Source organism: Taeniopygia guttata, chromosome 7 (assembly GCF_048771995.1).
Source record: "Taeniopygia guttata chromosome 7, bTaeGut7.mat, whole genome shotgun sequence".
Lineage (NCBI taxonomy): Eukaryota > Metazoa > Chordata > Aves > Passeriformes > Estrildidae > Taeniopygia > Taeniopygia guttata.
The window spans coordinates 15,068,930-15,080,930 of NC_133032.1; the positions used below are offsets into that span (position 1 = coordinate 15,068,930).

General features: G+C 37.3%; 1 protein-coding gene across 6 annotated transcripts in view; it reads right to left on the reverse strand.

The window, feature by feature from the left end:
- Positions 1-12,001, reverse strand: part of LRP2 (LDL receptor related protein 2) — a 112,558-nt gene that overhangs the window by 5,178 nt on the left and 95,379 nt on the right. For 2 of the 6 annotated variants that reach the window (XM_072932211.1, XM_072932209.1), the window contains 11 exons: positions 11,365-11,496; positions 9,901-10,032; positions 8,115-8,258; positions 7,235-7,400; positions 5,138-5,266; positions 4,243-4,463; positions 3,634-3,813; positions 3,011-3,130; positions 1,087-1,177; positions 462-529; positions 179-299 (listed from right to left, as the gene is read on the reverse strand). In XM_072932211.1, the coding sequence (XP_072788312.1) occupies positions 179-299; positions 462-529; positions 1,087-1,177; positions 3,011-3,130; positions 3,634-3,813; positions 4,243-4,463; positions 5,138-5,266; positions 7,235-7,400; positions 8,115-8,258; positions 9,901-10,032; positions 11,365-11,496 (1,504 nt within the window). The remainder of the gene's footprint in view (positions 1-178; positions 300-461; positions 530-1,086; positions 1,178-3,010; positions 3,131-3,633; positions 3,814-4,242; positions 4,464-5,137; positions 5,267-7,234; positions 7,401-8,114; positions 8,259-9,900; positions 10,033-11,364; positions 11,497-12,001) is intronic. The other 4 variants (XM_072932212.1, XM_030277432.4, XM_072932210.1 and 1 more) reach the window with 3 other exon arrangements.

Genomic DNA, 12,001 nt, shown 5'->3' on the forward strand with positions numbered 1-12,001 from the left:
ATAGTATTGCTTGGAATGAAAAATTCACTGGAGTCGCTGCAACACTGCACTGCCCATACTCCACGAGAATGGGCACACAGCAAAAAAAATTGATTTTTCAGAAATACTTAGAAACAACTATACATTTCCAGTTCACAGGTTCACAGCCATTCCTGTTCTGAAAGCCTTCAAAACATACCTTGGTAGTTTGGGAAGCGCTGGTAAAAGGGAGCCTGTTCGTCTGTAGTTAAAAAAGCCTCCAACTGCTAACACTCCAATTATTATGATTAGTATGACTGTCAGCAACACTGCTACTGCTGCTGTCAAAGACAGAAGTATAAGAAAACATTCAAGCAAGCATAGTTCAGTGCAAAAAAAAGAGCCCAGAGAATTAGAAGCCTGACCCTGAACAGGTATCATGGTGAGAGGTATTACACATTCTTTAGCTCAAATGTCAAGTGCAATATATTCTTGAAGCTTACTTGTTCCAGGAGGGACTCCTTTTGACAATCCTATTTCACAATAATTCCCAGTGTATCCATAAGAACATCTGTAAATGTAAGAAGGATAGCTGACTGAATGGCTTTTATTAAGTTTGAGATCTCAGCTTTATGATTATATTCTGAAATGTTTATCTACAACCCAGAAAATTTAACTCCATGCACAATAATTATATATTGCACTGACTATATGTAAATATATTATGTCTCCTATATTCAGAGAACTAAAAGTGAAAATAAAAAGTGCTGAATCAGAAGATCTGGTTTCAGTGGAGCATTGGTGGCACCTGCTGGCTGTTCCAAGCTACATTTATTGAGAGTTACTTTTCCATTGTTATAATTTTGGGGTATAGCATTTTATTAGAATCTTCAGAGGTTTGCCGTTTTTGGTTTTGTTTGGGCTTTTTCCCCCCAAACTGATACATTTACATTCCTTATTTGTTGATATTTTTATGCATATGTTTTTTCACAGTTGTTATAAAAATGCTACTGCAGATGTATGACACCTTCTGAAGTGTTTCCAACCAATTTCAAAGAGTTTAATTTTTTCCTGAGACTAAACCAGCACAGTCTGAATGAGGACTACCCTAACAACATACAGACTTACTTGCATTTGGGAAGACTGCTTTCATCTATATAGCATGTTCCACCATTCATGCACCTGCAAGCTGGCGGCATTGTGGGAGGGGATTCAATAGCTGCAAAATTCAGAAGCCATATATGCATTATCAAGACATCTTCAATAGACAAAATAATACCACTAATGCATTTTCTTTGTCTCTATAGATCTTGCATATGCAAACTCACAGGCTGCTTTTCAGAATTTTTGGTTTTGATAGCACATGTGCTTGCTGCTCTTGTGTCTATTTTTTTCTGCCAAATTGGCTTAAATTAACTGAAGCAAAACCTCTTCTCAGAACATAACAACTTAGTAGAGTGTAATCACAGTCAGCTCAAGAGCTGTGTGTCTGCCCACTTTCTTTTTTTCACACAATACAGCCCAACACCCTTCTAACCTCTGCATTCAGAAAGCACCAATGCTTTCTCTCTTTTGTCCAGACTCTTCCATTCTACCAGCAGGAAGTTGTACAGAGAAGGCCAAACTGGGATGCAATTACTTTTGAAGAAAAACAATGGATAGATATACACATAGCGGAAGAGCATTGCTCTAATGCTGATCTAAATGGGGGAAAATAATCATACTAGTCTTCAGTAAGAGCTCTGGATATCCTGTCAGAAAAGTGTACTTAACAAGGAAAAGCCCTGGATCTGAGCCATTATTATAGGCTATAGATTGAGGATGGACATAGATCATAGTATTTTGTCACAAAATTATTATCAGCCAGAGGAAGGAAGTATGTTGCTACAATGTTTCTTACAGGTAAAACACCCTTCAAGTAAATGGGGCACAAAAACCAGGAAAGGAAGAGGTTATACAGGCTGTCTCTCAGTAGCTGCAATAGGACCAAATAAACTAAATATATGTACAAAAGCTATGTTTGGTCACTGCACAAGCACAGTTTTCTTAATTCCCAAACATTTTATATATAGTAGTGTGAGTAAAGAATATCAAATTCAGTGTCCCCAGAGCAATAAGCAGCCATTAGCAAATGCAATCAACACAGTTATTGATACCGAATTTAAATACATATTGCATACATTCATTCACTATTACATATTACTATCACCTCTTTCTGCAGATCACATGGCAATAGGAACACTAATAATTATTAAGAAAATGTAATCTAGAGGTAAGGCAGTGTAAAATTGATGCCATTTTCTCTTTCAGTGCAATTAGAATATAATTCAGAGAAGATTAACCATAGGAAAGATGCTACAAATCATAATACAATAAAGATATGTTACAAGGACAAGTACAAGGACATCTGGCTACCACCCACACCACTGAAAGGTAAAGTGAGAGAAATAGAAATTCTGCAGTGGTATTTTCACTGTTTTCATTAAAGACTGAGAAATTCTATTTGATTTGTGCTCCTGGAAGCTCTGTGGGGGTTTTTGCTACAATGCAACAACAAAGCATGAAATTCTAGTGCCTAAAAGGCTTTCCAGATTATAATTATCCAGAAGTTATCTCTGTCCACAATCTTGAGTTCTGTAAACTTTAAGTTTCTATGACACTGATTAAGTAAGAGATTTTACAGAATTGTAAATAAAGTTGTTAACTGTATTTTGTCAGAAATTCTTGGTTCTGAAATCAAGGCATTCTTAAAAAAATATTTTGGTATTTCAAAACAAAAATCAGAAAGTGTGACCAGTTTTGTAGCTGGGTCTTCTCTGGTTGGACTGACAGACCTATATCCATTTTACAAATGGCATGCAAAGACATTAAAGAAAACATACAAGATGACCACAAATCAGTGATGACTGAGAATAAAAGCCAGATATTCTGACTTACCAATATCTATCACATCAGTTAGCTTATCTTTCCATACTTCTAATTCAGTAATGCATTTGTATTCCTAAAGAAAAGCTTCTGTTGATTTCATTTCCACTTTGACAAAATATTCTACCTGCATCACATTCTGTGCTGCTGCCTTCTAGGAACCGAGTCCCTTGAGGACATGAGCAGGTGTATCCTCCTGGTCTCAGCAAGCAGAGGTGGCTGCAGACATCTTTACAAGGATTAGGCACTGAAAAAGTGATAAAGTGATAAAAATTTTAAGAAGCAATGGAGCATATTCCTGAGGTAAGGCAGTGCAATTCCATAGTCAATTGTGTCAACACACCACATTTTCTCTCTGCTTTTTCTTACACCCTTACATTCTAAAGGGAGTGATAATGGCTGCTGAGAGCCCATATAGCACCAGGAACAAACTACTCCAAGTATTAAATGACTAGCACTTTGCCAGGATAAATATATATTATGACTGTCCTCGTGAGGGAGGAGGAAAAGAGAAATGACAGGGTCATTTTTAGAGACTCGAAAGACGTGTGTATGATGTTCCACTGTTGATTTCATTTTGGGTGTGCAGAAAATACTTGTCAGCCTCTATTTAATTTTTAGGTTTTCAGAAACTAATATTATCATTTACTAATAGACATGTTATCAACAGTTTACTAAGCTCTTTGCAGACATCAATACCAACTTCAATTTCATAGCAGGAAATGGCTCACTGGGATCCTGACTACCCACCTGATTGATTGTATCTATGCTGGTGATAGATGCGCACTTGGGTAAGCCATGGATTTACGGTCAGCACTTTCACTTTTTCTCCACTTCCAAATTTATCCTTCTTCCAGACTTCTCCTCGTTCTTTAGCTATCCAATATAAATGGCCTTCAAAGACATCAAGGCTGTATGGACTGCCTACTTCTCAAAGGAACCAAATAACAGACTGTAAGCAAGCAAATCTCCAGTAGAACAGACAAAACTTCTGTTCTTCAGCTTAAATACATGATTTATTGCTTTCATTTTAAGACACATTCCATCATATATTTATATCCTCATGTGCCAGACCTCTTCATGTCTCAGTGCCCACACTGATTAATACTGATTAATAGTAACCATAAAAAAGCAAGAATCTAGTTTTCCACATTGTTTCCTATTTGGATCACAAACTCCACTCTGGGAGTCCAGTTACCAGGCATCCCTGAGCCTGGTGTGTCATTGATAATTTTATAAAAGAGAAACTACTATCAAGACTTACTGTTTGAAAAGCTCCCAAATGTAGCCCCACTTGTGAAGCCCAAATGCTTGTTAGCAGACACCTTGGTTAATATTAATTGCATAGTACATTCTTACCTCCATGTAGTACAATGGTTCTGTCTGTCCCATCAGGTTTCATGGATTCAATTATATTTTCTTTAGAATCACTCCAATAGATCCTATCATTGTTCAAATAATCAATAGAAAGACCAGTTGGCCAGCCAAGGTCTTCCGAGACCAGCATTTGTCTCTGTTGTCCATCCATCCAAGCACATTCAATCTTTGGTTGCCTTCCCCAGTCAGTCCAATACATGAGCCTGAAAGGACAGAATGAGAAATGGATACAGTTCAGAATTTGGTCACTGTTATTATCCTTTGGGGTTTCATGGAAAAGGTCAGCAATGGAAAAAAAAAAAGCTGTTCAGCAACTTATGTTTTGCTGATGTGATTGGGAAGGTCACAGAGATCTCACTGAACAATAAATACCAGAAAAAACATCCATCAGTCACAATAAAGCTGTAGCATCCATGTTACTTCAGGGAGTTATGCTGCTGTACTCCAACTGAGAGAAGCACATATCAAAATATCTCATGATCTACCATTTAATCCAAGTTGCAGCAAGCCCAGCTATTGAATCTACAAGTGCATTTACATTGCTTTCCCCCATGGAGGAGGCTATGACTGTCCTGCTTTGAGCTGGTGAACAGACACTTTCATCTATTTCCCTATTTCAGTAGCAACAGAAATTTGCTGGGCACATAATAATGTAGAAAAGTGATTTTTATTTGAACCATCTGGCCTTATCACCAACACAAGCATCCATATTAATGCTAATCCTAAAATGCTTTCCCATGCTCACAAATGTTGCAATGTTAGTAAAAGGAAGTTCCAGAAAACATTCCCTTAGTCTTTCCTGAAAAATTTACCACAGTGGGTTTTTTTTGTTTCAAATAGCATTGAAAATAATTCTGATAAATCCTGCAATACTCACCCACGTTTTGGATTGACAGCAATAGCTGCTGGTTGATCCAGGTGAGAAAAAATAAGCCATTTTCTATATCGTCCATCTAATTTTGCCACCTCTATGCGATTAGTCCCTGCATCAGTCCAGTAAAGATGTCTGAATTACATAAAACAAAACATTCCAAAAGTAAATAGTTTATACTTGGAAGAGGAATAAAAAAACTTAAGAAGAAACTCTAGCAAACTTGAAGAAAATTAATATAATGAATCTGCACTGATTATTGAACTGGTATAGAATATACAGACCCTTAATATAGGTAAATTTAGCAAATGTCTATGATCTGTTGGCTCACTTGTTTTTTTCCTGTGAAAAAGTTTCTGCAGCTACCTCTGGTCCCTGTCAAATAATCTTCACAGAGGGGCTACTGAAAACTTTCATTGTTACTTTTAAGCAGCAGAAGTGGCTAATAAGCATCTTTAAAGACTTGTTTTTCAGGAGAAGATGAGGTTCATTACAAGTAAAAATTAATTAACCATGTAATTTATGCAGTAGCTCTGGAGATATGCAGCTTATTAGTTCACAGCTCCTTTCTAGACTTTTGTCTTCTGACAGAGATACTAATGAATAAATTGTTCCCACATCAGATGAAAATGCTTTTAGTCCTAATAAACAGCGTGCTCAGTCTACTCTTCCTTGAATTTTGTTTATCTTTATCATCATGCCTTTATAATTTTTTTTACCTTAGATAATAAACAAACTCATTATTATGCACTCACTAATCACACAGTGCCTTCTGCTTGAATAAATTATCTCTTAGCTGGCCTGGGAATGTGAAAAAATACTGTAATTTCTATTTGGCAGATGAGCAGCAAGACTAAGGGTCTCAAACCATGTGTAGCATTTTATATAATGTGCAGATAATGAAATGTTTTTTTTAAATACCTTTCTACATTGTTCTGAAATCAGTGCAGCACTATATTTGAAGTGCTGAAGTTGCTCACCAAGATGAAGCTGAAGCCTCACAAGGATGCTTGCGATATATATCCTGGATGCTTGCTCTCATGACCATATAAATTTCCAAACAGAATTCACACACTCCCTTTTGCCTTCAGAGACATTTTGTTTTCTAGGTGCCTCCAGTTTATGAAGCAAACAGCAAAATAACCTGAGGACTAGCCCAGACCCTAAAATTTATATCTCTAAACTGCTGGAAGGAAAGATACCATTTTTCACTCCTTCTCATTATTTTGTATCCAAAATCTGGCAATAGCATTCAGAAGGTTGACTAATCTCTGTAATTTCTGTCCACTCAGCTTCAAACAGAATCCTGACTACATTTTATAGTGTTCATCTACAAACATCAGGTTCCTCTCAACATTATACCACATGAGCTACAGCTATGCCTGTCCATCACATACTTTAACAGTTATATTGCAAGATAAAATGACACCAGAAACATCAAACTCCCATGAGTCAGGCCCAACTTTGTCCCAGCTCTTCTCCAAGCTAGTAAAAAAGGGAGTGATCTCATGATTTCTATGATTAAGTTTAAAAAATTAATCATAGAAAATTAATCATTAGCCCATGTTCTAGGCTAAAAAAATCCACAGTCAGTAAAAGAGACAAAGACCTCTGAAACACAGTTACAAAAACCTAACTATTTTCTGAGAAAATGCATCTATTCATCAAACTTCAGAGCTACTTCTGTTTTGGGGTTGCTCATATAGCACAGGGTCGGTAAGGAATGGGCAAAGATAAATGACAAAATTCCATTGTGGGTTGGGGAGCTTTCCTTCCGGCAGCAAAGAAAGCTTGGTCCCTGGAGCGTACCTGAGTCATTGAAGAAGAATCCATCTTACATGGAGGCTCATGTATTATTACTTTACTGATGAACAACTGATCTGGCAGTCACACAGAACATGTGATGAAGTCAGTCACATGCACATCTATTAACCTGCTGTCTGGGCAAGGACAGCTTACTACATTGTTCTGAACTACCTTCAGACTAGACATGTTCAGAGACAATTCATAAGGAAGAAAAAAGTGGATTTTGCACAGCCAGATCAAATTCAGAAACTGACACATTGAAGGTACAGCATTTTTCTAGTTTTTCAGTATACTTACCTTCCAACCCAGTCAACAGCTAACCCATCAGGATTAACTATGTATTTGAGATTCAAGTCAACTTCCTTCGTTGGATTGTTCCTACTGCTGTCAAATGTGGGGAGATAAGCACGTTTGATGGCTCCAAACTCAGAACCTTGTCCCAGAATGCTGAAGTACACAATACCTTAAAAAAAAGATGAGAAATGTCTAGTTAATTGCAAATTTGTTGAAAATTCCAATTTTTCTGAGGCTCTTATGTGAAGTTACCAGCCACATTTATTTATGAGTAAGGTTGTATAAGTGTGTAAATTTTAAAGTCATCCATCATATGCAAGATACACATCTAAAGTCATCTTGAGCTAGATTATGAAGGAATATATGTCACATTTTTCAAGAGCAGAAGATCTTAGCTCTGAAACCTTTACACATGACTTTGAGAGAAATTCAGACTCTCATAACCCTAGGGAACAAGTATGTCCCAGAACAGTGGCCCTGTGGAAATAGCAAAAAAAGAGCACCTGAGGAAGAAGCAGAAATATAAGTTAATACAGGGATGTATTGGTCATTCCTGTGTAGTTTAAGTTCTTGCAAGACTTGGGCCAGGTTTGGGAACTGCAGAGGCTTCTATTGCAGCATAATCCTAAAAAGCCACAATTCTACAGCTAAATTCACACCAAAATGAAAGGAAAACCAGATCAAAATCCAGCTAAACTAAATTAAAGCATCAAAAGAAACCACAGTGATGCCGGAGAATGAGTAGAGGGGAGGGGCACATTCAACAGAGACCTGGCCAGTTGCTCTAATTTGATTTTGCTTTCCAGTGTAAATTAAACAGCCATGCTGCAGAAATGCATCTTGTTAAACCAGCCATTGCATGGCTGACTATTAGCATACTCACTCAAGCCTATCCCTTCAGGGTCCCAGTCATAATCCAGAGCTTGGATGCGCTCCTGGTTATCAATATAGTCAGAGTACTGCTCTGATGAGATATTGTACCTTCGAATCCGCACATTATCTGGCAGCAGTAACAGAGGAGGATTACCTGGGAAACAATCATGATTTTATTCTAATGTATTTCTCATTTTAGAAAAAACAGGTGAAAGTCATTTCTTATTAAAACTAAATGGGATTTTCACATGTTGCATTTGTACAAGAAGCAGAGGGAATCTAGGGCCTCTTCTAAAGCTTCAGAGCTATTCAAACTTCATGGTTTCCCAAAATTCATAAAAATTGAAATGTTTACCACTGAGGGTAGTATTATCCCTTTCACCATAGACCTTGAATAGAGGTCTTATAATTCCTTAAAAATTTTTAAACATTACATTGTTGGCATATCACCACATCTCAAAACCAGAATGCCACTATACACTACGTGGTTCCACATTCCCCCTCAAAGTACAGCAAACTATTTTGAAAATATAAATAAATTTTCAATCCCTTAAGCCATAATATGTCCAAGTTCTACCTTATAGTTTGCGACTTCTAATGTATCCATATTCAGATTAATGTTCTCATGGCCTCAATTTCATTTTGGGTTAGCCTGATAACATCTCATCAGGCCCTCTTTTATGAGGTCTGTGAGATTGTACGACAAAGCAGGTCAGAGTTCTATGCTACAGAAATAGGACTTAGGCACAACAAATTTCATTGTTACCAGCTACAATTATATTATCTTCTATCACTTAGCCTTCAACACTTTGTGTGTCTAGATGCTTCCTGAACAAAGTCTGTGAAGAAGGTTATCAAAGAACTGGATTTCTGACACAGGCACACACAGGCAGCCAGGCAGAAACTGAAGTGTAAACATCCTTTGCATTTTCAGCCTAACACTCAGCAACAAACATTTGCTGAACTAGGCCCCTGGATGGGCAACCTGGAGACCTCATTTTCTTGTAGTATTTTTCATATTACAAATAATTTCTAAGTTTCAAAACCTCCAGTAGCATGTAGGTTTGGTCACAGGCATTCTGTTCTGAAGATTTTACCATTTGACTAGACATACCATATTTCTATCATTTAGCTCTTAAAGCTGCTAAAGTGTAACTACTTTTCTAGACACAGTACTGCTTTTGGTTTTTATATAACACCGCTGCATTGTCACTTTTTTCTATTTTCTTCACCTCTTTATTTTTATTATTAATGATCTATTACTATTATTTTCTGAGTCACCTCTACCTATTCAAGGACTGCCACACATGATAGTCACTGCATTGAGCTATGATAAAAAGTCAATGGCTGATTTGAAACATTGGCCAAAGTCCTTCTGTTTGTGTGCATCAGTCCATGAACAATGAGTGGTAGCCTGTCATTGAACTGCCTTTGATTTATGCCAGTTGAATGCAACTTTTTTCTGATGCATTATTTTGCTGAAAAAAAATCTAAACTTCAGGAATAGGCAGCATTAATTTCCTTCTGACAACAGGTTTTTGTTTGCAGAAAATTTCAGGAGAAATGAAGGCAGGCATACAAATCAAGGTATCATTTCAAATGTTTACAATTGGAAACAGAGATGAGCACTTTCATTCCTAATTATGGAATAGGTGGAATACACAGATAGTATTATCTCACAGAATAAGGTTTGGCTTTCATTATCCTCTTATAAAAGAGAGGATTACATTCATAAAGTTGCTATATTGCATTTGCTCTTTACAGGTTGCAGTCAATCTCGCTATCAGTTAACATACCATCAGCTGCACACTGTTTCCCTTGTTGATCACCCACAGACTTGAAGCCATCTGCACAGAAACATTCATAGCTTCCTTTGGAATTCTTGCAGTCCTGGGTGCATGTTCCAAAGATCTCACACTCATTGATATCTAGACATAAGAAGATAAAAGATCCCTAAAACTTGATTTCTTTCTTGTTTAGTCTTTAGGAGTCTCAGGGGTGACCTCATCGCTCTATACAATTCCCTGAAGGGAGGCTGTAGTAAGGTGGGAGCCAGTCTCTTTTATGCTGCCTGCAGTGTGAGGAGCTGAGGAAATAGCCTTAAGATGAGACAGGGGAAATTCAGATTAGATATTAGAAAAACAAATTTCACTCTTGGGTGGTCAGGCATCAGAGCAGGTTGCCCAGGGAGGTGGGGGAGTCATCTTCCCTGGAGGTGTTTCAGAGGCATCCACATCTGGTGCTGGGTAACTGTTTAGTGATTTAGTTACAGTGGTGGTGCTGGGTTGATGGTTGGACTGCATATTCTTAAAGACCTCTTCCAATCTTGATGCTGGTCATCTTTACTCCATGAAGTGGTAGGTTTGTGCCTTCCCCACATACTCTAAAAGATCAGTAACCTGATCTAAGTGATCCTTGAAATCAGCATCTGTTATCAAACAGAACTCCTCATCACTCATCTGCTGTTTACCATGTCTTAACTACAGATTGCCATTAATTACTGCAATCCTGCTTAACAGGTTTTTATTTTCAGAGATGCATTTTTGATCATGTATTTTTGTGTTAAATCAATAAGGAAAGATGAGGTATGACTAAAATGAGATGCAAAAGCAAAGCTTTCTTGAAATGACAAGACACATAGTCCTCAGAAACAATATCAGCAGGCAGGAAAGGGAGGAGTGGCCTTGGACTGTGTTTAATAAAGCTACACAAATTATCCACAGCAGCTGGGAGAAATAAGCAGAAGGGTTCTCATGAAAACATACTGAAACACCAAGTGGGAAGGTACTATATCACATGACCACAAACCATGGCCTTTGAGTAGACTCCTCACCACATTTTATCTGCATAAAATTCAGGGCAAAAATATGGCACAACACACCTTTACTGTAGGTCTGTTCAAGAACAGAACAGAAGGAGAGTATAACCTGCAATAAGTTTGTTTTCAATAAGGAAAAAAAACCTATCACATTTCTACCCCTCAGATTGCACAGATATGACAAAACTTATGTGCTGTAAAGCAAAAACATATCTACCAGCCACCAAAAGCTTAAAAGAAGTCTTAACTGTGGAGGCAATTTTTTGTTGAATGAGGCATACATGTTAGAAAACATGATTCAGCAGCAGACCATTTTAGGAAGCATCTGATAAATGTATAAAAATCCTGCTAGAATGTGAAAATGAGTGATCACATTAGAATGATGAAGGGACAGGTCACTGAACACTTATCAGTGAGACAACATTATTAATATTAAAAATACCTTCACAGGAGTTGCGATCAGTTTCACTGGCCTTGTACCCTGGCCTACAGGAACAGATAAAGCCTCCTTCATTCAGATTGGTACAGTTGTGTTCACAGATATTTTCCACACAAGTTCGCTCTGTTCCAGGATCTGAAAGAAAGAAAAAGAAAGAAAGAAAGCAAATAATACAATTATAACCAAAAAATGAAGTGATAAGGGGAAAGCATAATAATTTTGATTATCGTTACAATTAAAAATAGTTTTCAGATAGATGAAGTTATTTTGCTTTCTTTTTTTTTCCTAATTAAGATTGGAAGACAATGGTAACCAGTGGTTAAGAGAGCTGTCAATTAGTGAAGAGAGTCAGGAAAAGAGCCATAATCATCAAAGCACACCTTCCTTAACAGAAATTACATTCTGAAGTACCACCAATCTGCAGAAACTGCAGAGTTTAAAAGATTTTAATCTAATGCCTAACTTTGCCAACAGGGCACATTCTTATCCAGTGCTTTCTTATCAGCTGAACAAGAAATAGTCTCAATTGATATCATGCATAATACAGGCTCTACATTATTAACATCTGGAAACTAGAGAAAAGATGATATGTAGTTCATGCCAAACCTAATCTAAAGTCTACTGCAGTCAGTACAGGTCA